At 60.6% G+C, this 22,564-nt stretch overlaps 3 protein-coding genes across 13 annotated transcripts in view; 2 read left to right on the plus strand and 1 right to left on the minus strand.

Annotated features, from left to right (window-relative positions):
- The first annotated feature begins 1,909 nt into the window (after positions 1 to 1,909).
- Positions 1,910 to 10,484, plus strand: APEH (acylaminoacyl-peptide hydrolase). The gene is made up of 22 exons (XM_016149950.2): positions 1,910 to 2,021; positions 2,097 to 2,229; positions 2,781 to 2,907; positions 3,317 to 3,410; positions 3,508 to 3,583; positions 3,671 to 3,834; positions 3,986 to 4,123; positions 4,219 to 4,310; positions 4,387 to 4,427; positions 4,507 to 4,628; positions 5,021 to 5,081; positions 6,247 to 6,344; positions 7,014 to 7,065; positions 7,876 to 7,964; positions 8,220 to 8,358; positions 8,730 to 8,813; positions 8,892 to 8,972; positions 9,332 to 9,420; positions 9,517 to 9,707; positions 9,814 to 9,916; positions 10,000 to 10,106; positions 10,197 to 10,484. The coding sequence occupies exons 1-22, from the start codon at positions 2,010 to 2,012 to the stop codon at positions 10,300 to 10,302; spliced, it is 2,199 nt and encodes a 732-aa protein (XP_016005436.2). The 5' UTR covers positions 1,910 to 2,009; the 3' UTR covers positions 10,303 to 10,484.
- Positions 10,485 to 10,875: 391 nt separating this feature from the next.
- MST1 (macrophage stimulating 1) lies at positions 10,876 to 15,854 on the minus strand. Of its 2 annotated transcripts, none has more exons than XM_016149952.2 (18): positions 15,405 to 15,854; positions 14,599 to 14,746; positions 14,407 to 14,519; positions 14,209 to 14,323; positions 13,989 to 14,125; positions 13,798 to 13,918; positions 13,559 to 13,677; positions 13,207 to 13,375; positions 12,941 to 13,071; positions 12,752 to 12,854; positions 12,502 to 12,638; positions 12,374 to 12,402; positions 12,159 to 12,286; positions 11,931 to 12,008; positions 11,657 to 11,803; positions 11,472 to 11,578; positions 11,235 to 11,368; positions 10,876 to 11,110 (listed from the first exon to the last, which is right to left on the minus strand). In XM_016149952.2, exons 1-18 carry the CDS (start codon positions 15,496 to 15,498, stop codon positions 10,949 to 10,951), a joined length of 2,172 nt encoding a protein of 723 aa, XP_016005438.2. In that variant the 5' UTR covers positions 15,499 to 15,854; the 3' UTR covers positions 10,876 to 10,948. The 2 variants fall into 2 exon arrangements, with proteins under 2 accessions (XP_016005438.2, XP_016005437.2); XM_016149951.2 differs by having other exon boundaries at positions 12,159 to 12,279; positions 12,367 to 12,402.
- Positions 14,987 to 22,564, plus strand: part of RNF123 (ring finger protein 123) — a 28,579-nt gene continuing 21,001 nt past the window's right edge. For 2 of the 10 annotated variants that reach the window (XM_036219766.1, XM_036219767.1), the window contains exons 1-6: positions 18,432 to 20,904; positions 21,096 to 21,192; positions 21,317 to 21,411; positions 21,809 to 21,863; positions 21,975 to 22,060; positions 22,329 to 22,415. In XM_036219766.1, coding sequence (XP_036075659.1) covers positions 20,413 to 20,904; positions 21,096 to 21,192; positions 21,317 to 21,411; positions 21,809 to 21,863; positions 21,975 to 22,060; positions 22,329 to 22,415 — 912 coding nt within the window. In that variant the 5' untranslated portion in view covers positions 18,432 to 20,412. Of the gene's footprint in view, positions 15,368 to 15,963; positions 16,015 to 16,351; positions 16,421 to 16,466; positions 16,646 to 16,684; positions 18,040 to 18,319; positions 18,402 to 18,431; positions 20,905 to 21,095; positions 21,193 to 21,316; positions 21,412 to 21,808; positions 21,864 to 21,974; positions 22,061 to 22,328; positions 22,416 to 22,564 lie in introns of those variants that run through there. The other 8 variants (XM_036219771.1, XM_036219770.1, XM_036219768.1 and 5 more) reach the window with 8 other exon arrangements.

Below are 22,564 nucleotides of genomic sequence, written 5' to 3' on the forward strand. Positions count from 1 at the left end.
GGGGGCCCTCCGCAAAGGCCCCCAGGTCAGGTCCCAAGCCTGGACTTGGAGGGGGTGGTTAATTCACTGCGCGGGTCATTGAGGGATGGTGCTTCCTTCGCCCCTGAGTGTCCAGGCGGCACAGTTTTCTGTGGCTCCTGGGGAGACAAGTGAGCAGGTGCTGCCCCCTGGCTGTCAACAAGCCCCACGTCTGTCTGCCTGGCCGTCTACTGCAGCCCCTAACCAACTAGGGCCGCCAGACCTTAGCCCTTCTCTAGGACAGGAGAACCTCCTTACCCAGAGCTGCTAGAAGCTTTTTTTTAGAAAGTTTTAAAAACAGATAAGTAAAGAGTATCAGCCTTGCTTCTGGTCTTCGCAGAGTAGTATCTTGATGCAAGTCCTTCCTGTTTTTCTATTTTTCATTTTAAACAGGAGTCAGAAGCTGTGTACCTCCTACTTAGTTCTACATGGTCATCACAGGTACTTAGATGGCTGTCTTCCAATGCTCAGCCTCCAGAAAGCTACATCATGATTTTACAGCCAGTCTACTGCACATGCCCTGAAGGACAGTCACCATGTCCCTAGCTTTCCTATTACACTTTGATAAACATCCCAGTCCCACCTTTCCCCCCAGATTGGTGGCTGGTGCCACTCTTTGTATTCCCAATTCTGGCTTTGACATCCTGCACACATTGGTTACTCACAAATGCAAGTGGCCTCAGAAAGTGGGGACTGTTTCTACTTAACTAGCCCAATGTGGTTGATGCGGGAAGGGCAGCTGCTGGCCAGGCAGGTGGGATCTTGGTCAAAGGCAAGGCAGGGTGCAAGGATCCAGGGCCCTTAGGTGTGGAAGACCAGCCAGGCTCAGAGTACATGGAGAAGGGTCATCCATGCTGGCCTGACTGCTGCCAAGCCTCTCCTGCCATCCTTCGCCATCATAGCCCACTCAGTCCTGTGCCACTGTGCGGAGGGAGCCTGCCTGCCCAGGTTCTGCATCCCACAGGAAGCTCTCTGGCTCTGCGTGCAGTCCAGACCCGCCAGGGCCAGGCCCACGGCACCCCAGAGCTTGAGTTCAGGCCTGGGGAGGCAGGCAGAGAGCCACCAGCTCACGATGCCACTAACCGGGGAGGGTGAGGGTTGCAGGAACAGATAACTTTTGGAGTTGGCCTGGTGGCTGATAACCCCAGGCGATACCCTGAGAGCTCAGCACCCGCCCTTCTTTGTTCTGCACCCTAGGGGGTTATCATCCCAGGGCTCCGTGTGCTCACTGGGTGCAGATCTCGGTCCTTCTCTCCGTCTGCCTGCGAGCCCCACCCAGGCCAGGGCCTGGCACCATCTGGTGAATGTTTGCCTCCTAGAATCAGGAGGGACCCGACCGTCTACCCTAGAGTGGAGGGGGTGGCGGGGGGCGGTCCCTGCTGGGAAGGCTCTCTAGGCCCCGCCCCTCCCCGAGCTGTTCTGGTTAGACCCTCACTGGCTCAGCCCCGCCCCGGCCCCCATCTTCAAAGATTCATTGGTCTGAGTCCGGCTGCTCAGGGCCTGGCCCACCCCGTCCCGTCTAGTTTCTTTCGCCTCATAGCCTGATCACGACTCAGGCTTCACCCGCTTCTTACGTGGGCCCTATAGTCCCTCACTGACCTCGCCTCTCCCGGAAGACCCACTCCGGTATTCCGTTTCCACAGTGCCGCGCCCTCTCCTTGGAGGTCCCATTCCCTCCTCTCCAGTAAGACGGCCTGGAGCTTGGCCCCCGACTCCGCCTCTCACCAGCCTCGCGCGCCCGTAAAGGGCCTGCTCCAGTCCTCGAGGCCCCTGTCCCTCACCCCCAGGACGCCCCCGGGTGCGAAGGTCCCAGTCTTCCCTCAAGGCCACGCCCCTCCGCCAACGGCCCCTGCCCATTCGTCAGAAGTCCCGCCCCGCCCACCGCGCGGCCCGGGGGAGCGGAGACCCGGGAGCCGCTCTGGGCTCCGCCCCCGAAGCCTCACTTCCGGGCGCCCGCACGCCCCGCCTTGCCCCGGCCACCGACTGTGACCATGGAGCGGCAGGTGAGGGCTCGGTCGGCGGTTCCCGTGGTCTTGGCAGCCCGGGCCGGGCCTGACACTAGTGTGTCCCCTGCGCAGGTGCTGCTGAGCGAGCCCGAGGAGGCGGCGGCGCTGTACCGGGGCCTTAGCCGCCAGCCCGCGCTGAGCGCCGCCTGCCTGGGCCCGGAGGTCACCACGCAGTACGGGGGTCGCTACCGGACTGTGCACACTGGTGTGTATATGGAGGGGAATCCGGTGGCGGGCCCACTCGGGTGGAGAGGAGGCGGGTGTGCAGGGCCCGATGCTTGCCAGTGCACACGGGTGTGTGGAGGAAGACAGGTCTTGGGATGCATGGGGGTGGAAGGGTGCACCCCCTATGGGGGGTATGTGCACACAGGTGTGTGGGGTTGGCTGTTCTCGGTTTTCAGGGTGTCATGGGACGGTTCCCATGAGTGCATGAGTTGAGGGGGTGGGAGTAGAATTTAGACTTGGGTGCTGGTTGTGGGACCTATGGGGCTGATCCCTGTCACCCTGTCTCAGACCTGGCAGGGTGCCCTTAAAGTTCCAGGGTTGGTACTGGGAACAGTAGTGGTTTCCCTCCAAGAGGCCATCACCTCAGGCTCTGGAGACCTAGGCTTGAGTTGTGACCAAGTGTTGTCCATCCTGCACCCAGAATATCTGGAGACAGATCGAGGGAGGTGGGCTGACCCTTCCTTGGGGTGGGGTGGGGAGAGCCTGTGCGGAGATGGGCTAAGCTGAGCAGCGTCATGCCTCTCCTCACAGAGTGGACTCAGAGGGACCTGGACCGAATGGAGAACATTCGATTCTGCCGCCAGTACCTGGTGTTCCATGATGGCGACTCAGTGGTGTTTGCAGGGCCTGCAGGCAACAGTGTGGAAACCCGGGGGGAGTAAGTTTGAGGGAGGAAGAATGTGAGCAAGGCCACAGCCATCTTCAAGGCATTTAGGAATGCCTGCCATGTGCCTGTGTGTAGAAATGAGGCCAGGAGCCAGCTTCCTGCCCCTTGGGAGCTCATGCCGTCTCTAGTGACATGGCCTGATAAACACTGGAGGTTTGCTCCCGACTTGGGCCTGGGGTAGAGCTCATGGAAGCTCAGGGAGGCTGAGGAGAGTAGAGCCCATGCCCCAGGGAGGAGAGGCAAGGCCAGTTGCCATGGAGGGACTAGAAGGGCTGTAGGAATGGATGTGGGTCCGAAGCCTCAAGAATCTTGCCTAAGAGGTTGTGGCCAGTAAGGGGGCAGGATGGGGCTATCTTTGGGTGGGAGATGATCCTGACCTGCCACCCCATGTCTTCCTCAGGCTGCTGAGCAGAGAGTCTCCTTCAGGCGCCATGAAGGCCGTGCTGCGCAAGGCTGGAGTCTCAGGCCCTGGGGAGGAGAAGCAGTTCCTGGAGGTGTGTCTGCATGGGACCAGGTGGTGGGCAACTGGGGCCACATAAGGCTCCGTTGGGGGAGGCGGGGGCCAGAAGCCTGATGCCTAGATGTCCTCAGGTCTGGGAGAAGAACCGGAAGCTCAAGAGCGTGAGCCTGTCGGCGCTGGAGAAACACGGGCCGGTGTATGAGGACGGTGAGGCAGCTGCCTGGGAGCAGGCAGGGCGGGCAGGAGGGGCGGCCACAGCCCTGGGCTCCCCCTGATTGGCACTTCCTCACCCAGACTACTTTGGCTGCCTGTCCTGGTCACACTCGGAGACACACTTATTGTACGTGGCAGAGAAGAAGCGCCCCAAGGCTGAGTCCTTCTTTCATACCAAAGCTTTGGACGTCAGTGGCAGTGATGACGAGATGGCTAGGCCGAAGAAGGCAGACGAGGCCATCAAGGTGCTCAGGGTCATGGCCAGTTCCTGCAGGCCCCGCAGGCCTCAGTGTGTGCCTTGCCCACACTGCGCCTGTCAGAACTGGGGAGGCACTGGCTTCCAGGGGACAGGGCAGGCTCTAGCAAGACAGGGGATTGAGTACCTTGTGTTCTCAGGGGGATCAGTTTGTGTTTTATGAAGACTGGGGAGAAAACATGGTTTCCAAGAGCACTCCAGTGCTCTGCGTCCTGGATGTCGAGAGCGGCAACGTCTCTGTGCTTGAGGGAGTCCCTGAGAGTGTGTCCCCTGGACAGGTTAGCGCTGACTCCGCCTACATACTCCTCGAGGCTGGGCGCCCTGCCTGAGCCACTGCCCCTTGTTCACACCTGCCCTGTGGTCTTGTTCACAGGCCTTCTGGGCCCCTGGAGACACAGGTGTAGTGTTCGTAGGCTGGCAGCATGAGCCCTTCCGGCTAGGTGTCCACTTCTGCAGCAATCGCAGGTGAGAAGGCGGGCGAGGCAGGGCGCTTGGCAGCTCATGCCGGCCTTGAGGTTAAGTGTCGCTCTGGTGGTTCCAGGTCAGCCCTGTACTATGTGGATCTCATCGAGGGAAAGTGTGGTAAGTGAGGTGCCCACCGGTGCTTCGCTGACACTCGCCCCGTCAGCCTGCACGACGCTCACGTTTCTGTCTGACCCAGAGCTCCTCTCGGATGACTCTCTGGCCGTCTCTTCTCCCCGGCTGAGTCCAGACCAGTGTCGCATCGTCTACCTGCAATACCCATCTCTGATCCCCCATCATCAGTGCAGTCAGCTGTGCCTGGTGAGCTGGAGGTGGGCGGTGGCGGGGCGGGGTGAAGGTCAGCCTCGTCTCCCCACGAGCCCCTCCTGGATGCAGGGATGGTGTGAGTCTTTCCTGTCCTCTCAAAGCAGAGCCTGGAGGCGGAGTGCTGGCATGGGGGGCTTTGCACTGTCAAGACGCACTGCCTTGAGAGCATTCTTTGTCAACAAGAATGCTCCTCCCTTTGCTTCTCCGCTGCACATGGCAGGCTCTGCAAGGGGCTGGGGTGTGGTAGGCAGTTACAGTCTTAGTCCTTGCCCGAGAAGAGCTCTAGTGAAAGTCAGAGGCCCTTCCAGACATCTGGTCCAGATCACTAGAAAGCAGATAGGTCAGGCACTGCCAGTCCTCTGGTTGACCATTACGTTCTCTTGCAGTATGACTGGTATACCAGGGTCACCTCGGTGGTGGTAGACATAGTGCCTCGGCAGCTGGGAGGTAAGGGGTGTGTCGCCTGGTGGGTGTGAAGCTGGTTTTCTGCCATCTGTTATCCAGGCGATGGGCTAGCCGCCTCAGCAATTCCTTCCTGGGTTCCTTCTGAAGTCTCCCTCCCTGCTGGGCCAGCCCCATGTCCAGCCTCCACAGGCAGCAGAGCCATCACCATGGGGAAGGGTTCCGATAGAGAGAGTCAGCTGGCCCAAAGCTGAGATCAGAGCGGCCCGAGCTGGCTGAGGATTTGGATTATTTCATTCTCATGCTGTAGCTCATAGTTAGATTTCTTTCTTTTCCAGTGGCTTCCTAAAGCCACTGTTCCTGCAGGGGTCTCAGAACCTGCACCAGGTTGGAACGTCCTGTTAGAGAGTCTCTGAGCCCAAGGGTGCTGCTTTATCCCACTCCACACCCCCACCCAACAGTGGTCCAGGCCAAGCCATTGAGGCAGCAGGTCTCTGGGAGGGTGGCCCTGGGCCGACAGGCTCTGGGCACAGTCTCAGGTGCTCCCAAGCTCTGCTGATCCTGGACATCAGGGGAGAGAATCTCTTTTCTCAGGCGGCCTGGTCAGTTCCAGGAGTCCAGTGGACAAGGGATGGCCTCCTCCTCTTCGGGCTGCAGGGATGCAGCATTGGGGACCTGGCCTGAACCCCAGCTCTGACCCATTATTAGCTGTGTGTCCATGGACAATGTCCTGGCCTCCCTGAGCTGCCATTTCTCCATTTGTGGAGCGGGTGGTTGTCCCTTCCTTTACAGGACTGTAGTGCGGGTTAAACGAGTGATGAGAGCAAAGGCTAGAGTTTAGTCAGCGCTCCGTGACAGGTGCTGTGCTAAGCACTATAATGGACAGGCAGCACCTGGTACCTACCAGGGGCCAAATAAGAGCAGCTCGTAGGGAGGCAGGGGTATTTCCCCCGAGCCCCTGCAGTTGCTCTCGGAAGCTCCCGAGCTCTTCCTCCCCCAGACCTCCAGAGGCCTCTGCCCCTCAGCGCCCTCTCCAGGCAGGTCCTCATCACCTAGGGTGCCCCGACGTGTGGGACTGCCATCCTGTCACCGGTGCAGGGGCCCCAGGTGAATTCCTGAGCAGCCCTGCCTGCCTCAGTCTTGACCCCCTGCACCTCCTGTCCTGGACATGGCCCCCAGGACAGAGAAGTTCTCTGTCCTGCCTTCACAGAGTGCTTCTCTGGGATCTACTGCAACTTTCTGCCTCTGGGATGCTGGTCAGCTGACAGCCAGAGAGTGGTTTTCGACTCGGCTCAGCGCAGCCGGCAGGTGAGGGGCCCTGACTGTGCTGAGAGGCGGCCCCTGGGCCCAGGGTATGCGCGGCACATGCGCACCAGTGGGTGGAACACCAAGCCACAAGGTCTCCCGGGCCCTTAAGGGCCTGACTCCTTCCCGGATTCACTTTTCCTTGGGATGTTGGCTGCCTTGGTGGCCTCAGAGGCCATCCTTGGTCCTGGTATCCTGTAGTAACTACAACAGAGCCCCTGGTTTTTTTTTTTTTTTTTTTTTGTGAGGCATAAATACAGTCCCGTTCCGCCAGTCCTTTTAGCTCAGGGACAAGACAGCTGCCACTAGGGTGGGCCCCTGAATAAACAGTACACGGGGAGCTGATAGAGATGGGACAGGGGCCTTCTCCCAGGAACTGGGTGGGCACACCCACAGTGTGCCAGGCTCCTTTTAGATGTGATATCACGCGGTCCTTATTCTGGCTCAAAGGCACTCCTTCCCTTGCCCGGCGTCACCCAGCACGTGCGACAGGGCCGGGGTTTGAATCCAGGCCCTTAGGCCACTCCCCACTGTCCTGAGTGGCCATCACTATTGTCGCTCGCAGCCCTGGCCGGGCCCGGCCCCGGGCTCCCTGAGAGTAGGGAGGAAATGGGGGCAGGACCCACGGGGTTCTTGGCTGTGGTGCCACACGCGGCCTGCTTTCTGCTCTAGGACCTGTTTGCCGTGGACACCCAGATGGGCACTGTGACTTCCCTGACGGCTGGTGAGTGGGCCAGCCAGGCCAGGGACTAGGGCTCAGGCATGTGGGGTAGTAGTGGCACTCTTGGCCACTCTGCACCAGTGACTGTCCTGTAGCCTTTACTGATAGTCTCACGACGACCTTGCCCATGCAGCACCCTTACCTACCCAAGAGCCTGCCTCCCTTGCCCCTCTCTGCTTCATATGTCCTGGCCCTGCCTCCACGTGGTCCCCACCTGTACTCCGTAAACGTACAGAACTCCCTCTTGCTAAGATCTGCTGGTCCTTCCCCCTCTCCGTACCTTAGGCAGAGGCGACTCTGCTACTCACGGCTCAGGAGGAAGCCTTGTTGGCTCCCTCATCTTACCCAGGCCTGGCGATTCTGCCCCTGTTGAGTCCTCCCTGACTATACTCTGACTATACTCACTCCTCACAAAGCTAGCAGAGTACCATGTTGTCATACAGGCCCTGCTTCAGAATCTCCTTGGACCCCACTGCCCAGAATCAGCACTGCCCCAACCCCCTGGGCCTAGCTGCCACTCCTGCAGGCTGCAGTCATCAAGGGGTGGATGGGATGTGCCATGGTGGTCTGGGGTGTCCCCAGATCTAGCAGTTCCTGGGCACAGCCAGTGTCAGGTGGATTCACAGTAGACTGAGCAGGAGGCTCCCCAGGGACCGTGGGTGTTTGTGATAGTCCCTTTGTGGGCATCCCATTGCGTCTCGGGGTAGAAGGGGCGCCCTGCTGTAGAGCTTCCAAGGAGTCTGGCTCTGCAGGGAGTTGGGTGGGAAAGGTGGTGGCCCCTGCCAGGTGCTTAGTAGCATCTACATTCTTCAGGGGGGCCAGGTGGAAGCTGGAAGCTGCTCACAATTGACCAGGATCTCATGGTAGTGCAGTTCTCCACGCCCAGCCTACCCCCAAGCCTGGTGAGTGTTAGTGGTCCCCAGGCCAGGAGGAGGGGGTTCTGTGCAGGCCCAGCTCCCCAGGTCAGAGAACTGGCCCGAGTCGGACTATGGCCAGTCAGCACGTGAGAGGCCAAGCCCGCAGCAGGAATCCGTGCTGTGCCCCCTGGACGGGTGAAGGTCCAGCATTGCGAAAGCTGCCCACCTCCCACCCTGGGCAGAGGTGGAAGGGCAGGGAGGCAGCCAGGCCCCCCGTGACGCACTCTTTCCCCTCGGCAGAAAGTTGGGTTCCTGCCTCCTGCGGGGAAGGAGCAGTCAGTGTTATGGGTGTCCCTGGAGGAAGCCGAGCCCATTCCTGACATCTCCTGGGGCATCCGGGTGCTCCAGCCGCCCCCAGAGCAAGAGAATATGGAGTATGGTGAGCTGGGCCAGGGCAGAGGACGCCTTCTCCAAGTTCCCCAGCACACAGCATCTGTGGTCACCTTTCCTGCCTCCTGCCTCACGTTGTGGGGTTTCTTGGGATTACCTCCAAGAGGTTTTCTCTTCTTCTTGTGGGTGGTCATGGGAGTAGCACCCAGGCATTTGGGTGTCTGCTCTGAGCATCAGAGCTTGGTCTCACTGGGCCAGAGCATGAGCGTCCTCGGGTTTGTGTGTTGCCGTGTGGGATTGCCTTAGCCAGGTGTCTGTCCCAGGGCTCACCCGCAGACCTGCAGCACCCGCTGAGGGCTTGCCTGGGGCAGGCCTTGGGCAGTAGCAATGGCTCTGCTAACTGCTGCCCTCTCCTTGCAGCTGGCCTTGACTTTGAAGCAATCCTTCTGCAGCCCAGTGATCCTCCAGATAAGACCCAGGTGCCCATGGTGGTCATTCCTCACGGTAGGCATCTGCCCTAACTGCCCCTGCCCTCCCACCGCCCGTCCCAGCTGCCTCTTTCATCCTCTGCTCCGTCTGCAGGGGGGCCCCACGCATGCTTTGTCACTGCCTGGATGCTGTTCCCAGCCATGTTTTGCAAGCTGGGCTTTGCAGTACTACTAGGTGAGTGAGCAGGGCCCTGCAGCTCTGTTAGGACTGTAGGGGCAAGAGGGTTTGTACAAGCACCATGGGTACCACCCTAGTCTCTAGGCCTCGCTGTAGCCCAGACCTGGTAACCGCTACCAGGAACTGCCCTGGCCCAGCCTCTGGCCCCATAGCATGGCAACACCATGGACTAACTGGGGACCTCCATGAAAAGGGCACTGTGGTCCCTAGAGAACAGCCTCAAAGCTGTTGGCCCCTTCCCTGTGGCAGTCTGTGTGTTGCTGGCCCCAAAGCCCACTTCACAGATGGGCGAAAGGGTGCCCAGGGAGCTGGGAATGCCACTTGACCGCCTTATCTGGTCCCTCCCTGGCCTCCAGTGAACTATCGTGGCTCCACGGGCTTTGGCCAGGACAGCATCTTCTCCCTCCCTGGCAATGTGGGATACCAAGATGTGAAGGACGTCCAGGTAGCAGAGGCTGGGGCTTCTGAACAGGCTGGAGGGTGGAGTTGGGGGTGTGGCAGGCAGCCAGCTGGTAGCAATGTGCTCTGCCCCACCCTATAGTTTGCAGTAGAGCAGGTGCTCCAGGAGGAACACTTTGACGCAGACCGAGTGGCCCTTATGGGTGGTTCCCATGGGGGCTTCCTCTCCTGCCACCTGATTGGTCAGTACCCAGAGACATATGGCGCCTGTGTGGCACGGAACCCTGTGACCAACATCGCCTCCATGATAGGCTCCACTGACATCCCTGACTGGTGGGTGTGCGCCTCAGGTCCCTGCCCTTCTCCCCTCCACCCCACACCCCCATGGAGTGCCCAGGCCCCCGAGCTCCAGGGGATGCGTCAGCTCAGTCTCTTGCAGGTGCGTGGTGGAGGCGGGCTTCCCTTACAGCTACGACTGCCTGCCAGACTTCGGCATATTAGCTGAGATGCTGGACAAGTCACCCATCAAGTATATACCTCAGGTACACAGCCTGCCCCCTGCCCGTGTGCTACCAGTGCGTCCAGAGCCCAGGGCCCTGCTCACCATCACGCCCCACACACCCAGGTGAAGACACCGCTGTTGCTGATGCTGGCCCAGGAGGACCGGCGTGTGCCCTTCAAGCAGGGCATAGAGTACTACCGCGCCCTCAAGGCCCGGGATGTGCCTGTTCGGTGAGTGCAGCAGGACAGCCCTGGAGGCTGATGGGCTGGGGAGCAGGGGAGGACCCTCCAACCTCAAACGCTGCTGCCCGACCTCTCCAGGCTCCTGCTCTACCCCAAAAGCACCCATGCGCTGTCAGAGGTGGAAGTGGAGTCAGACAGCTTCATGAACGCCGTGCTCTGGCTGAAAACGCACTTGGGCAGATGAAGCCCTGCCTTTCTCCCCATGAGCTGGTTGGCAGATGCCACGCTTGGCTCTTGGAGAGCCTTAGGGTCTGGCAGAGCAGCGAGCGGCCTCCTGGGCTCAGGAGTCCATGGATGATGGGTGAGCAGAGAAATGTGGGCTATCTGGTTATAATAAATGAGGACAGAGTCCGGTTCCTGCTGGTACTTCGTGCCAAGCCATTCCTAATCCCAGCCCCACCCTTGGGGTTTAGAGTACATTGGCCCCAGGTGTGGTAGCCATAAGGCTGGAATCTACATCCAGTGTGAGAAGGGGAGAGACAGTGAGAATTTCAGCCGCTACCTTTCCTGGCCAACTGGGACTCCCCCAAGCTAGCTCCCTCTGCTGCAGCCCCTTCTGTTAGAAACTGCCCTGCCCCACACCCCTCCTCTCCCCACAGTTTATGTGGGGGACTAGTGAGGCCCTGCTCCCCCACAGCACCCACGGGCTAAGATTGTCCTAAGGTTCGAATCGCTCAGCCCAGGGCTCAGGCCACCCAGGCCCTAGTAAGGAGTTGCCAATTCATTCCCTAGAAGCAGAGGCTAAGAAGCACAGGCATAGAGAGGAAAGGTGCCTTTATGTTTGACAGGAAGCCTTGTCCTTCCCCAGCAGCATGGGATTGAGGGCGGGCCTAGCTCAGCCTCATGACCTTGTGGATCCAATCCACAAAGACAGAGACACGTGTGAAGACGGCTGGCCAGCGGGGCTGTGCACACACTCGGTTGGGGATTATAATTCCCTCCAAGACCCAGCAGTCATGGGTAAAGCAGGCAAGTGGGCCCCCGTAGTCACCCTGGGAGGGGGGAGAGCTGGTGAGGTGCCTGGGCCATGGCAAGGACTAGCCCCCTTGGGGGTGAAGCGTGACATTTTCGGCTTCCCGGACCCTCCCTAGCCTGGCCAGGGGCCCTGCCACCGACCTCGCAGGCGCCCGCAGGGGCCAGCAGTGCCTTTGTGCACATCTCACTCTCACGGACGCGTCCTCGGTGCTTGAGATTGCATTCCTGATTGGAGATGACGTTCAGCAACGCCACGTTTAGGACCGAGTTGTTCTCTGTACCGTGAAGGGGATGGGAAGGAGGGGTGGGCGTCTGGGGAGGGCCCAGGGCTGGGCCCCCCGGCCTGCAGCAGTCCTTGCCGCTACACTGTGCTCTTACCTTTGCTCTCACCCCAGCCTGCGATCTCACACCTGGTCTCTGGAGGCACCACAAACCGCTCAGGGGGCAAGCAGATCAGGGCCACGTACTGGTTCAGGGTCACAGGTCTTTAGCAAGAATGAGGGCACTCAGGGCATGAGGCCACAAGGCCCAGGCCCAGCTCACCCTCTTGAATTGCCACACACCTCTCCAGCTTGAGCAGAGCAAGCTGGGAGCCTGAGGGCCCGCACACCATCTTGGCCACTGAGACCCGCTGCAGGCCTGGCTCCCCGGGCTGCGGGTTCTGGAACCTGGTGCCGAGCCACACCTCATAGCCCAAGAGAGACACATGGCTGGGAGAGAAGCTCTGCTAAGTCAGTCACGACTGTCTGCGGCCCCATGGCTCACCTGCTGGCTGCCCTGGGGAAGGTGAAGGCAGGGGTGGGACTGGGCAGGTCCCCAAACCCGAGGGAAGCTCACCACGAGGAAAAGCACTGCTGTGCAGTCAGTACCCACTGCTCCTTCACTAGGGACCCCCCACAGAAATGCTGGCCCTGCCTGGAGAACGAGAGATAAGAGAGGGAACAGTGAGTCTTGCACACAGGCTGGACCTGCCATTTCTTGGCCAGAGACAGGGACAGATTCCCACCCTGCACAGAAGACAGAGCCTCAGCTCTTCTCTTGGGGAGACGGGCAGTTGTGCCTCACCGGTTACGCAAGCTGACTGTCCAGGGTGAGTTCCCAGGATGGCCCCCCACCACACGCAGCTTGGAGCCATGCTGGTCCAGGTGAGGCGCCCTCTTGCCACACTTCTCAAACAGCACCTTGTCTGGGGGATAGCATGGGCTGGATGAAACTCCAACTACCTGAAGATGAGGGGCAGAGGGCCCCGACCCGCCTGGGCTCAAGCCCTTACCTGGGGGCTCCAGGATGGACGGCGGATGATCATCATCTGAAAGAGCCAAGTTCACCCCACTTAAGAGCCAGACAGCCAGACACTGGCGGTGGAGGCCAGGGGGCGGGGTCTCGGGAGAGTGTCACCGGGGCTCACCGCAGCGCTGCAGTGCACAGTAGTCGAATGGAGTCCCCGGGTCCGTAGTGTAGCACCAGGGCCCATGGCTATCCCCGTCCGGGTTCCGGCAGAAGTTCTCCTCCAGCTGAGCGTGTGGGGCGGAGGTGGGCGTGAACCTAGGCAGGAGCGGGAGCAAAATCATAGGGTAATCCCGAGGCCCCGCCGGGCTCCAGTTGGACAGGGCGCCGGCGTGTCGCGTAAGAGGGGCCTGGCGCGCCCACGGACTCACAGCGACTTGTGCGGCTTCTCTGCGGACCAGCGCTGGCACGGGATGCCTTTGCGGGTCTTGCTGACCGAGCCGCGGTACTTCTCGCCCGCGCCGTGGTAGCATTCTGCGGCGGGCGGATGGGGGCGGCCGTCAGCCGGCGCTCGCCGCAGCCCTGCAGCTGGGTACCATCGGCCCCACCCCCGGCCTTACCCTTCGGCCGCACGTCGTCGGTGCAGCGCCGGATCTGGTAGCAGAACGCGACCCGCATTCCGGGCCGCGACGTGAAGCACCAGGGCGCCTCCGAGCCGTCGGGGTTCCGACAGAAGTTCTCGCGCAGGTCCCTGGGCAGGCGCTCCTCTCAGCGCAGGCTCCGGCGCCGCCCCGGGCCCCGCCTCCCTCCGAGCTCCGCCCCGGGCCACTCTCCTCAGGTCCCCGCCCCGCGGGAGACCGCCTCCAGGGACTGCCCGCCACCTCACTTGCACGCGTATTTCTCCGGCGCGAAGCGGTGCGGATGCGGCGTCTGCGCGTCCCAGCGCTGGCAGGGCACTCCCGCCGTCGTGGTGTTGGCCGTGCCCCGGTAGCCCTCGCCCTTCCCGCGGAAGCAGTTGAGCGTCGTGGCTTCGCGCCTTGGCTGTACCTCGGACCCTTGGATGGACCGAGGCCGGTTGGTGGCGCAGCCGGAGCTGAGACGCGGGCTGGGGCTCAGGCCGGCCGAGCCCCACTCTCCCGGATCCCCTGCCGGATCACGCCCAGGCCCACCCCATTCTCCAGCTAGGCCACGCCCCCACATGTCCCAGGGGTCTCCCAGGCCAGGTCCTCGCGTCCTACCGCAGCTCGGGAGGTCGCAGAACTCTCGCTCCACTTGCGGGTCTGTGGTGTAGCACCAAGGCCGCTCTGAGCCGTCTGGATTCCGGCAATAGTTGTCGTCCAGGTGTTTGTCCAGGAACCTGGCGGCGGTAGCGGGGCGTGTACAAGACCCTGGCTCTCAGTCCCCGACCTACTGCCTCATGTCGGGCCCCGCCCTCCCTAAGCCCGGCCGGATTGGCGGCCGGCCCTCCCTCGCGTACTTGCCAGGCTCAAAGGGGTGCGGGTGCGGGTGCTGCAGGTCCCAGCGCTGACACTCGCGTCCCGACTTTGTGCGGTCCACTGCGCCACGGTAATCTTCGCCATTGCACAAAAAGCAAGTGGCTGGAGACACAGGGCCAGTGAGTTCGTGGCCCGGCGTGGCCATGCTCCTCCCGCTCCCGGAGCCGCTTACCCTCCCGGCAGGACTTGATCCCGCAGCTCTGGAAGCGCACCGCAGGGTCTGTCGTGTAGCACCATGGACCTCCCGGGTCTCCGTCGGGGTTGCGGCAGAAGTTGTCCTCCAAGCCGTTCCGGAGTGTGGGCAGGTACCTAGGTGCAGGGAGCTGCAATACAGTGCGTGCTGGGGGGCAGGCGCCCGCCAGGCAGGGACGGACGGGAGGTGTCTGCCTCACCTGTGGTCATTGGGGAACCTGTGGCTCCAGCTCTGGCAGGTTATGCCACCCGTGGTGATGGCGACGGTGCCCCGGTATTCGACCCCATTGCCCATGATGCAGGTCCGCACATAGTCTGGGAGCAATAGACCCACGGTCAACAAAGTCTGAGGCCCCCGCACCCCCATCCCCAGCACGTCCTCCTCCGCAGCCACTCACCTTTCTTTTGGAAGAGATCGCAGCGCCCTGAACGCTGCAGCTGAGTGTGGGGTGAATTCTGGGTCCATGGCAGCAACTGGCAACCGTGGCTGCTCACGTTGTAGTGGAAGGCCCTGGGAGGAGGAGGCACGTGGTCACCCAGTGCCCAGGGTCCTCTGCTCCTGGTCTTATTTAGGTTCTGTCACCACTCGCCTGCAGTCCAGCAGGGGCTTGCAACGCCCTGCACACTCCTCGGCATCTGCCACTTCCTCTTGCCAAGGCCCAGGCCTCCTCGCGTGTAGCAGGTGTTGCAGCTCTGTACCCCGGAGCACCTGGAAGTCATTCAGAGGCGAGCGCTGCCCTGCATGGTGGGCATGCATGTCAGGTCACGCAGATCAGCACATCCACACTTCATTCATTCAGGAGATCAAAGCTACAAGGCTCTGGGACGGACTCCGTGGATACGTTCAAGGGTCAGACCCCTGTACAGGATGGGAGATGCAGTCCCAGACAAGGTAGTGCCTATGTCGTGGGCAAGGCACCAACCAAGCTCAGGACTAAAACATGCTCTCTGTGAGAGAAGTGGGAGGTGGAGCTTGCCCTCTGGAACGTGTTTCATCTCATCTCTCAGCTGAGAACGCCAAGGCTCAGAGCTGTCATACTGCCCAGGCAGAGGCCCAGCCCAGGCATTCCAGCTCCAAGTCTGGTCTCTCACCAGCATGAGGACATATGCTAGGTACAGGCTTAGATCAGGCTCGCGAGGGATGCTACCTGCACGTGTGCGTGCCTGTGTGCCTTCCCGACACTGCCTTCATGCTACAGCAGATGTCCTAAGGCGGGCCTGAAAGGCAGCGTTTATCTGCATTCCTGGGGCCACCAGCTCTATGCAAGAAGCCAAGATCACTCACTCCTCCATGCCCAGTAGAAAAGTGAGCTTCTGGCTTGAATAGCAGCGTGGGCTGGAGCTGACCCCTTCCTGAAGGTAAATGGGGATCAGTAGGGGTTGGGGGGGCACTCACCAGGAGCCCCTGAGCACTGCGTGAGAAGGAGCAGGAGTGGGAGCCAAGCCATCCTCCTGGTTGGAGGCCGCACTGTGATCCGCTGCAGCCCCATCCGGGAAATTATGAAACCTGTCCCTACAGGATTGGGTGACTGGCTCCACACCCCCACTCCAGGCCTGCTGGGACCTGACCTGAGACCCAGTGGCAGGAATGGGGGTGGGGCCAGGTCTCAGGCCCCCTGGGTGAGGGGCAAGGGCCTTCACTCTGGCACAGCTATGAGAGGCCTCCCTATGTAGGGAGCAGGGATTGGAAAGGTTTAGGGGGGACTCTTGAGGTGCTCTGGGGTGGAGGTGGAGCCCCCTTGCAGCCTGAGTTGCTCCGAAGAGAAGGGCAGTATGAACATGGTTGCTGCCAGAGGCCTGGGTTCCAGCCCCTAGCGGTGATATTAAACCTTTCTGAGCCTCAGTTTCCCTCAGGGAAGTGGGGCGTGTTCCCCGCCCCAGCTACAGGGCAGCCTGCCCCTTTTGCTGACTTATCAGCCCCAGCTGTAGGCGGATCAGCTCACGCCCCTGAGAGTAGAGTCCGGAGAGGACGCCTCTGCCCCACCAGAGGTGCCATCCTGGGGGAGGTGAGCGAGGGCACGAGTCTGGCCTGAATGGATGTGGGGATAAGAGGAGGCAGGGACCCTGACAGGAGAGGCCTTCAGACGTCCTTAGGGGATATCCGGGCCGGGCCTCCTAGTACGGGCAGGAGTCGGGGTAGGCGGCCTGGGGCTCCCGGTCAGCACACTGCGTCCCGACATGGTCGGGCGAGGAGCGCCGGCTGCGCAGGCGGGTTCGGCGGTCGGGCGGTCAGGCCAGTCAGGGGCGGGGAACAACCTGGCCGCAGGAGGCGGAGCGGAGGGGGCCCCCTGGCGGAGGCCGGTCGCGGGCCGGTGCGCGTGCGCGGCGGCGCTTAGTTTGACCCCGGACGGGCGCCGTAGCCGAGAGGCTGGGCGGATGTTGTGAGCCCGGACGCGGCGGCCGAGGCTGGGGGTGAGTGAGGGGCAGCCCTGGCTCCGAGCGGGGCGGGTCCCCGCGGCTCCCCCTCGCGGCCCCGGCCGGTCCAGTGCGAGAGTGCTCGCCGCGCGGGGGTCGCAGCCTGTGATGCAGGGCTCCGGGCTGGAGCTGGCCTGGAGGATCCCCCGGAGCTTGGGGCTGGGCGGAGGCGACTTGGGGGAGACATGCGCTGCCCTCCGCGTCCTTGGGCTCCGAGATGGGGTCGGTTCTGCTCCGAGCCCAGATCTCTCGGTGGGGCTGGGCGGGATCGACGTGGCAGGGAGCCCCTGAGCAAAGTCAAGATTCACCTCTCACCCGGGTCCTCAGCACCTGACACAGTGGATGTCTGGAAGGTTTGCCCATCACACGGGTGACCGTGTCTAATCTGCCCTGCACCTGCTCTGGTGTGAGAGCGGCAGCGGTCACGGACGCCCGTGGGCGGCCCGCGGTGGGCGGCAGGGCAGGAGTCACCTTCCCCAGGGACAGGCGTGGTGGTACAGACTGGGCATGGGCAAGGGTGTGTGATGGGAGCGGAGGACCTGTTTGGGGTGAGATAAGAAGGGCGTGCTGTCTAAGCGAGTGCTGGAGGACCAGGCTCTAGACGAGCGCTTTCTAACAGAACTTTCTGCGGTGGTGATGGGAGTGTCCCATATTTTCCGTGTCTAGGACAGCAAACACTTGCCGCGTGTGGCCACTGAATCCTTGCAATGTGGCTAATATAACTAAGAAATTGACTTTAAAATTGTTTTAAACTTTAATTCAAATCCAAATAGCCACATGTGGCTAGTGGCTACTGTATCGGACAGCACAGGTTTAGACAGGGAGGCTGCCACCAGCAACTTAGCGCGGCTTCTGAAGCAGCCGCGGCAGCGCCCGGGTTAGGGGGGACAGCGGTGGGAAGGCCTACATGGTCCGCGATGAGGACTGGGCAAGGGTCGTGCTCCGGTGGGGTTGGAGGCAGTGTGAGTGTGAACAAGAAAACTAGCGGGACTTGGGATGAGAGAAGGGAAGATTCTCAAACTGGGGAAGGAGGTCCTGGCCTGGGGTGTCGGCAGGACTGTAGCTGAGGTGGCACCAAGCCCTCGGATGGTAGACTACACGCGGGGCAGTGTGGTGTAGGGTTCCCTCTTCTGGATATGACTTTGAACCGGCGTAGCTTATGACCGAGAAGGATACAGGGCTCTGCTGCTAGGCCCCTCGCTTTGGATGCTTTGGTCTGATTTTCCCGGAGTTGGAGCATTTGGTTGGGTTCAGCAAACATATGCCCTGTGCTGAGCACTGAGACACAGTGGGGCCCTGTCACGTGAGGCCCTACCCAACCTTCCTTCCCTGTGTTGGAAGCGGGAGCCCCTGCTTTACTCTGTCCTGGGTTGGTATGTGTATGAGTGTGCATGCATGTGGCCTCACCTGCTCCCAAGCTTTCCTGCCACCCTAGGCCTGAGGTCGGTGTGGGAGCCCTTGGTGGGCTTCAAATAGATAGCCTCTGCCTCTGGCTCAGCCTCCAGGACCACTGGCTGCCCACAAGAGATGAAGGATGGCGTCCAAGGGGGCCGGCATGTCTTTCTCCCACAAGAGCTATAGGCTGACCTCGGACACTGAGAAATCCAGGGTCACAGGTAAGGACTGGCAGGGCTGGGAGGAGGCACCTTGTGTTGAGGAAAAGAGAAGGAAGAGACAAAGGCACCAAGGGCCCAGGTCTGGTGAGCCTCAGGCCTTGCCGCACCCCTGTACCTGTCAGCCAGCTCTTCCCCACCAGCCGCCATGGAGCAGTGCGCCCCCCATGACTGCTCTCCTGACCCCTGCGGCTGGCTTAGGACCAGGAGCCTCTGGGGCCAGCAGAGGCTGAGAGCCGCACTCACTACATGACCCTTCTTTCCCTTCCGACCTGCGGCCCAGGCATCGTGCCCGAAAAGCTGCTGAATGACTACCTGTCCCGCATCTTCTCTCCTGACCGTGCGTCCACCGTAGCCACCAGCAGGTATGGCTGGGCGGGTCACCCTCCTCTCTCTGAGGGACCAGACTGGCGACTGGAGGCTGCACTGTGGGGAAGGGGGCCTGGGCCCTGGGTAGGCTGGCACGGGCTTCGTTCTCACTCTGCCACTCCTGGCTGTGATACCTCCGGCCAGAGTGTCTGCCTTCTGGGTAGCGTTTTTTCCTCTCCCCGGCAGTGCTAGAACCTCCCTCTGGGGGCGTTGTGGGGCGTAGGGGGGCCGCGCCCGTCAGCGCTCAGTGCAGCACCTCACACCTCCACGGTCAGCCCCCTGTGTATCTGTCACACTGGCCCTGCGTAGCCTCTGCCTGAATCTATAAAGCACGTCCCCCAGCAGCCCCTTTTCCTTGCAAGCTTAATGCATTTATGTTTAGTCCATATCAAAGTTATAAGGGCACTTTGACAGACACTAAGAAGGAAAAACACCTGTTGTGTTACTCTAACATGACAATTTAAGTGTGATATTTTTCTATTTATCTCACAACGTTCGTAGTTTGAATTATGGTGTATACAATTTTTTTTTAATCAAAAAAATTTTGTCACCGTCAGTCCTTTAAAAAAAAGTTTTGTTGAGGAATGATCGGCACACAGTGAACCACATATTTAAAGTGTACAACACAAAGAGTTTTAGTATAGATAACCTGTGAAACCATCGGTACCAGCAAAATAACGGGCCTATCCCTCCAAAAGTACAGATGTTTAAATCCTATTTTTGTCATCAAACAGTATCCCCTGAGTGTTTTTCTGCATTACGAATGGACCCTGGTGGGCATCTTTCAGGCCAGCGGTCAGCCCTTAGCCATGCCCTGGTTTGGAGGGGCTTTTGCTTTTGTAAACAATGTTGTGAAGGTGCCCAGGGATTTTGGGATCGTGTGGCTGAAGTGTTTGAACTGCAGTCACTTTTGCTAAATTACTTTTTCAAAGAGTCGTGCGAATTCTCCCTCCCTGCAGTGAGGCCTGGCTGTCCCTGTCACTCAGCCCCCTTGCCAGCCTGGGCTGTTCTGTCTCACGGTCTGCTTTCTGGGAAGGCACGGGGGACGGGGGGTTGGGGCGCAGCATCGTTGCCTGTTCCGTTTAAGCGGCTGTGGTGGCCACGGGGTTCCTACTTCTGGAGGGCTGCTGTCCACCTCCACCCCAAGCCTGGTCCTGGCCTGTTCCCAGGGCCATCTGATCCCTATTTCGTGTGACACCAGAGATGGTCCTGCTGCTGCTGGTGCCGTGGCTGCCAGGAAGGAGGGCAGGTGGCAGGGCCATCAGTCAGTGGTTGTGTGGATGGAGAGCCCTGGGCTGGGACCGGGACAGTCCAGAAAGGGCAGGCGAGTGCTGGGATTGGTCAGATGGCAGTCCTGCAGGCGCTTAGGGAGGCAGAGTCTCAGGCTGCCTGCCCACAGCTGCTCTTCAGGCAGGCGTGAGAATGGAGCAGCTCTCCCAAGTGCAGGCCAGGAAGAACTACTTTTGAAGAAACCTGTTATCCCTGGACCGTTGGGATATTCAGAGATATGCAGCCTTCAGCACTAATGACTGAGCATCCCACTGTGTGGCCATCACCTGGCCTTGAGCTTCTGGCTGGCTCTGTCCTGTACCCACCTGTATAGGCCAGTAGAGCACATGGACCACCTATCTGCCACATCACCTCAGTAGGAATAGGGAGGAGGCTTCGTGCATCTTCACTTCCTGCAGTTCAGGGGCAGTCGTAGCTCGCAGCAGGGGAGCATGTAGTCCCTGAGCCAGGGTTGAAGCCGCCTTGCCAGAGAATCAGTGCTTTGGCCTGTCTACCTCCTCACCCAGATCCTGCCCCAGGCAGATGAATGGGGTAGGAGCTGGGATTAGAGGTGGAAGAACAGGTGCCGGCCATCTGCGGGCTGGATCCGGATGCGCATCGGGCCTCTGCTCTGGCCGAGCTCTGCTTGTTTCCACCACCCCATTCCCTGCTATTCTTAGCAGCTGAACTCAGGGGCAGAGCTGGCCAAGGTTAGACAGAGCCCTTCCTCCTCCGGTTATGTGTGCTGGGAGCGTGAGGGGGCACTCAGACAGGTTTCCCCAGCCCCTTTGGCTGGGGCATGTGGCCGATAGGTGGTCCCTGTGCTCTACTGGCCTATACAGGCGGGTACAGGACAGAGCCAGCCAGAAGCTCAGAGGGCTGAGCCCTTCATGCTGCCAGGACATCTCTGATTCAACACACAGAGTTCCCTGGCGGTGTGGTGGGGAGACCGGAAGTCTGCCCCCCAGAGGAACCACAGGCCTGGGGTCAAGGGCCGGAGCAGCTGTTCTTGGTACTGACCACCCTAGGGGCTGGCATTTCTCCCAGTTTTCCTCTCCTAGGCACAATCAGCACAGCCACCTTCAAGAGCAGGCGGGTTGCGGGGGTATGCGGGGAGCACGCATCATTCCCTGGAGTCTTTACAGCATCTCTGATGTACAGCTACTGTTCCTTTCTACAGATGAGGGAATTGAGGCGCAGAGAGGACCCTCCTATTGTAACAGTCCTGAGGTGCACCAGATTGGGCTAGTCCTTATTTTTAGTGTAGCATATAATCTAGTCTTCTGACCTCCAGCATGCTAGAATCTAGGATTAGACACAACCCTTTCTCTGGAGCCTCAGCAGCCAAAGCTTGGGAAAGTGGGTAGGAGAGGGGTTTTGTGTCATCTGGCTGGTTTGAAGGACTTTTGGGCCCCTCGCAGCCTCTCGCTCTCCCCAGGACCCCCCTGAACTTCCAGAACCTTCCAGAGCATCTGGACCAGCTGTTACAGGTGGACAACGAGGATGAGGAGAGTGAAGGTATACGGCAGCTTCTGAAATGGGATTGGGGGGCCCTGGGGACCCCCTGGTAAGCTCACTTGTGTTCTGCATTCTGTCACACCTGTGCCTTGCTCAACCCCACATCTGCCTCTCCTCCCTTCAGGACAGGTTGAAGGGCGGCTCGGCCCATCCACTGTGGTCCTGGACCACACAGGTGGCTTTGAGGGGCTTCTTCTGGTGGATGATGACCTCCTAGGGGTGAGTGAGGACAAGGCACGGGGCCCCAGTTCAGGGCCCTCCTGACAGCCCTGGATCCTCTTCATGTGGCCCTGGCGTCTACCTTCCTTGACGAATCACAGCCACAGACCCCTGCCGATGTGGCCCATTGAGTCCTTAGCCCCCAAACCCTCCTGACATAGCCCTGAAACCCTCTTGGTGGGACCTCAGCGCCAAGTTCTTCCCAACATAGCCATGAGCCCCTTCCCATCATGCTCCTGACCCAGAGTCCCTGCTGACACAGGCCTAGGCCCTCCCGTCCTGTCCAGGCATGGGTGGCGTTGGCCGTGACGGGCACGCACCGCCAAGGCGAGCTGAGTGGGGAGTGGGGCCCTCTGGGTGCCCGGGAGGAGGTTTTCCACCCCTGCTCTCCACCCAGGTGATCGGACACAGCAACTTTGGTACTATCCGCTCTACCACGTGCGTGTACAAAGGTGAGGCCATGCTCCGCTGCAGCCCAGCGAGTGCGGGGAGGTTCAAGGGCCCAGGCCTGATGGCGGAGGCCGTCTTCGTTTACCTGCTGGGCCTGACTTGGCTTTTCCCAGGGAAATGGGTCTACGAGGTGCTCATCTCCTCCCAGGGGCTCATGCAGATCGGCTGGTGCACCATCAACTGCCGCTTCAATCAGGAGGTTCGTGTGGGAGGGGCGCGGCCCCCCCAGGGACACCTGCTACTGCAGCCCCCAGACTGCGGAGGGTCTGCCCAGGACCCTCAGCCGACTACCCTCTGACAACGTCCTGCCCCACGCCAGGGCCACCCAGCCCAGAGAAACAGCCCTCAGTCCTTCTATCAGAGCATTAGCCCCCTTCTCTGGAGCCATGTGGGTCTGAGGTTGATGCTGGTGGGCTCTGCCCAGCCCCTGCCCACTGCCCCTGGACCTCACGGACCTTCCTCCCCAGGAGGGAGTTGGAGACACACACAACTCCTATGCCTACGACGGCAACCGGGTGCGCAAGTGGAATGTGACCACGACGAATTACGGCAAGGTGAGGGCCAGGCCCACCTGCCCCGTGCCCGTCCCCGCAGCTTGGCAGAAGCCACTGGGCAGCCGTGAGGGACTCTGGGGCAGCAGGGAAGGGGCAGGGACTCAGGTCCCCTGTACTCGGGGCCAGTCTCCCCTGAGCGGCGGTGGAGA

Source organism: Rousettus aegyptiacus, unplaced genomic scaffold (genome assembly GCF_014176215.1).
Source record: "Rousettus aegyptiacus isolate mRouAeg1 unplaced genomic scaffold, mRouAeg1.p scaffold_m13_p_4, whole genome shotgun sequence".
Lineage (NCBI taxonomy): Eukaryota > Metazoa > Chordata > Mammalia > Chiroptera > Pteropodidae > Rousettus > Rousettus aegyptiacus.

What these genes read in the sequence shown, in the direction of transcription:
- APEH (XM_016149950.2), top strand. An exon ending in CGGGCCGGTGTATGAGGACG is followed by an intron (nt 3,584 to 3,670) that starts GTGAGGCAGCTG and finishes TTCCTCACCCAG; the next exon opens with ACTACTTTGGCTGCCTGTCC. An exon ending in CCAGCCTACCCCCAAGCCTG is followed by an intron (nt 7,965 to 8,219) that starts GTGAGTGTTAGT and finishes TCCCCTCGGCAG; the next exon opens with AAAGTTGGGTTCCTGCCTCC.
- MST1 (XM_016149952.2), bottom strand. Translation starts at nt 15,498, where the DNA reads ATGGGGCTGCAGCGGATCACAGTGCGGCCTCCAACCAGGAGGATGGCT. An exon ending in CGATCTCTTCCAAAAGAAAG is followed by an intron (nt 14,324 to 14,406) that starts GTGAGTGGCTGC and finishes TATTGCTCCCAG; the next exon opens with ACTATGTGCGGACCTGCATC. An exon ending in GCTCTGCTCAAGCTGGAGAG is followed by an intron (nt 11,579 to 11,656) that starts GTGTGTGGCAAT and finishes TTCTTGCTAAAG; the next exon opens with ACCTGTGACCCTGAACCAGT.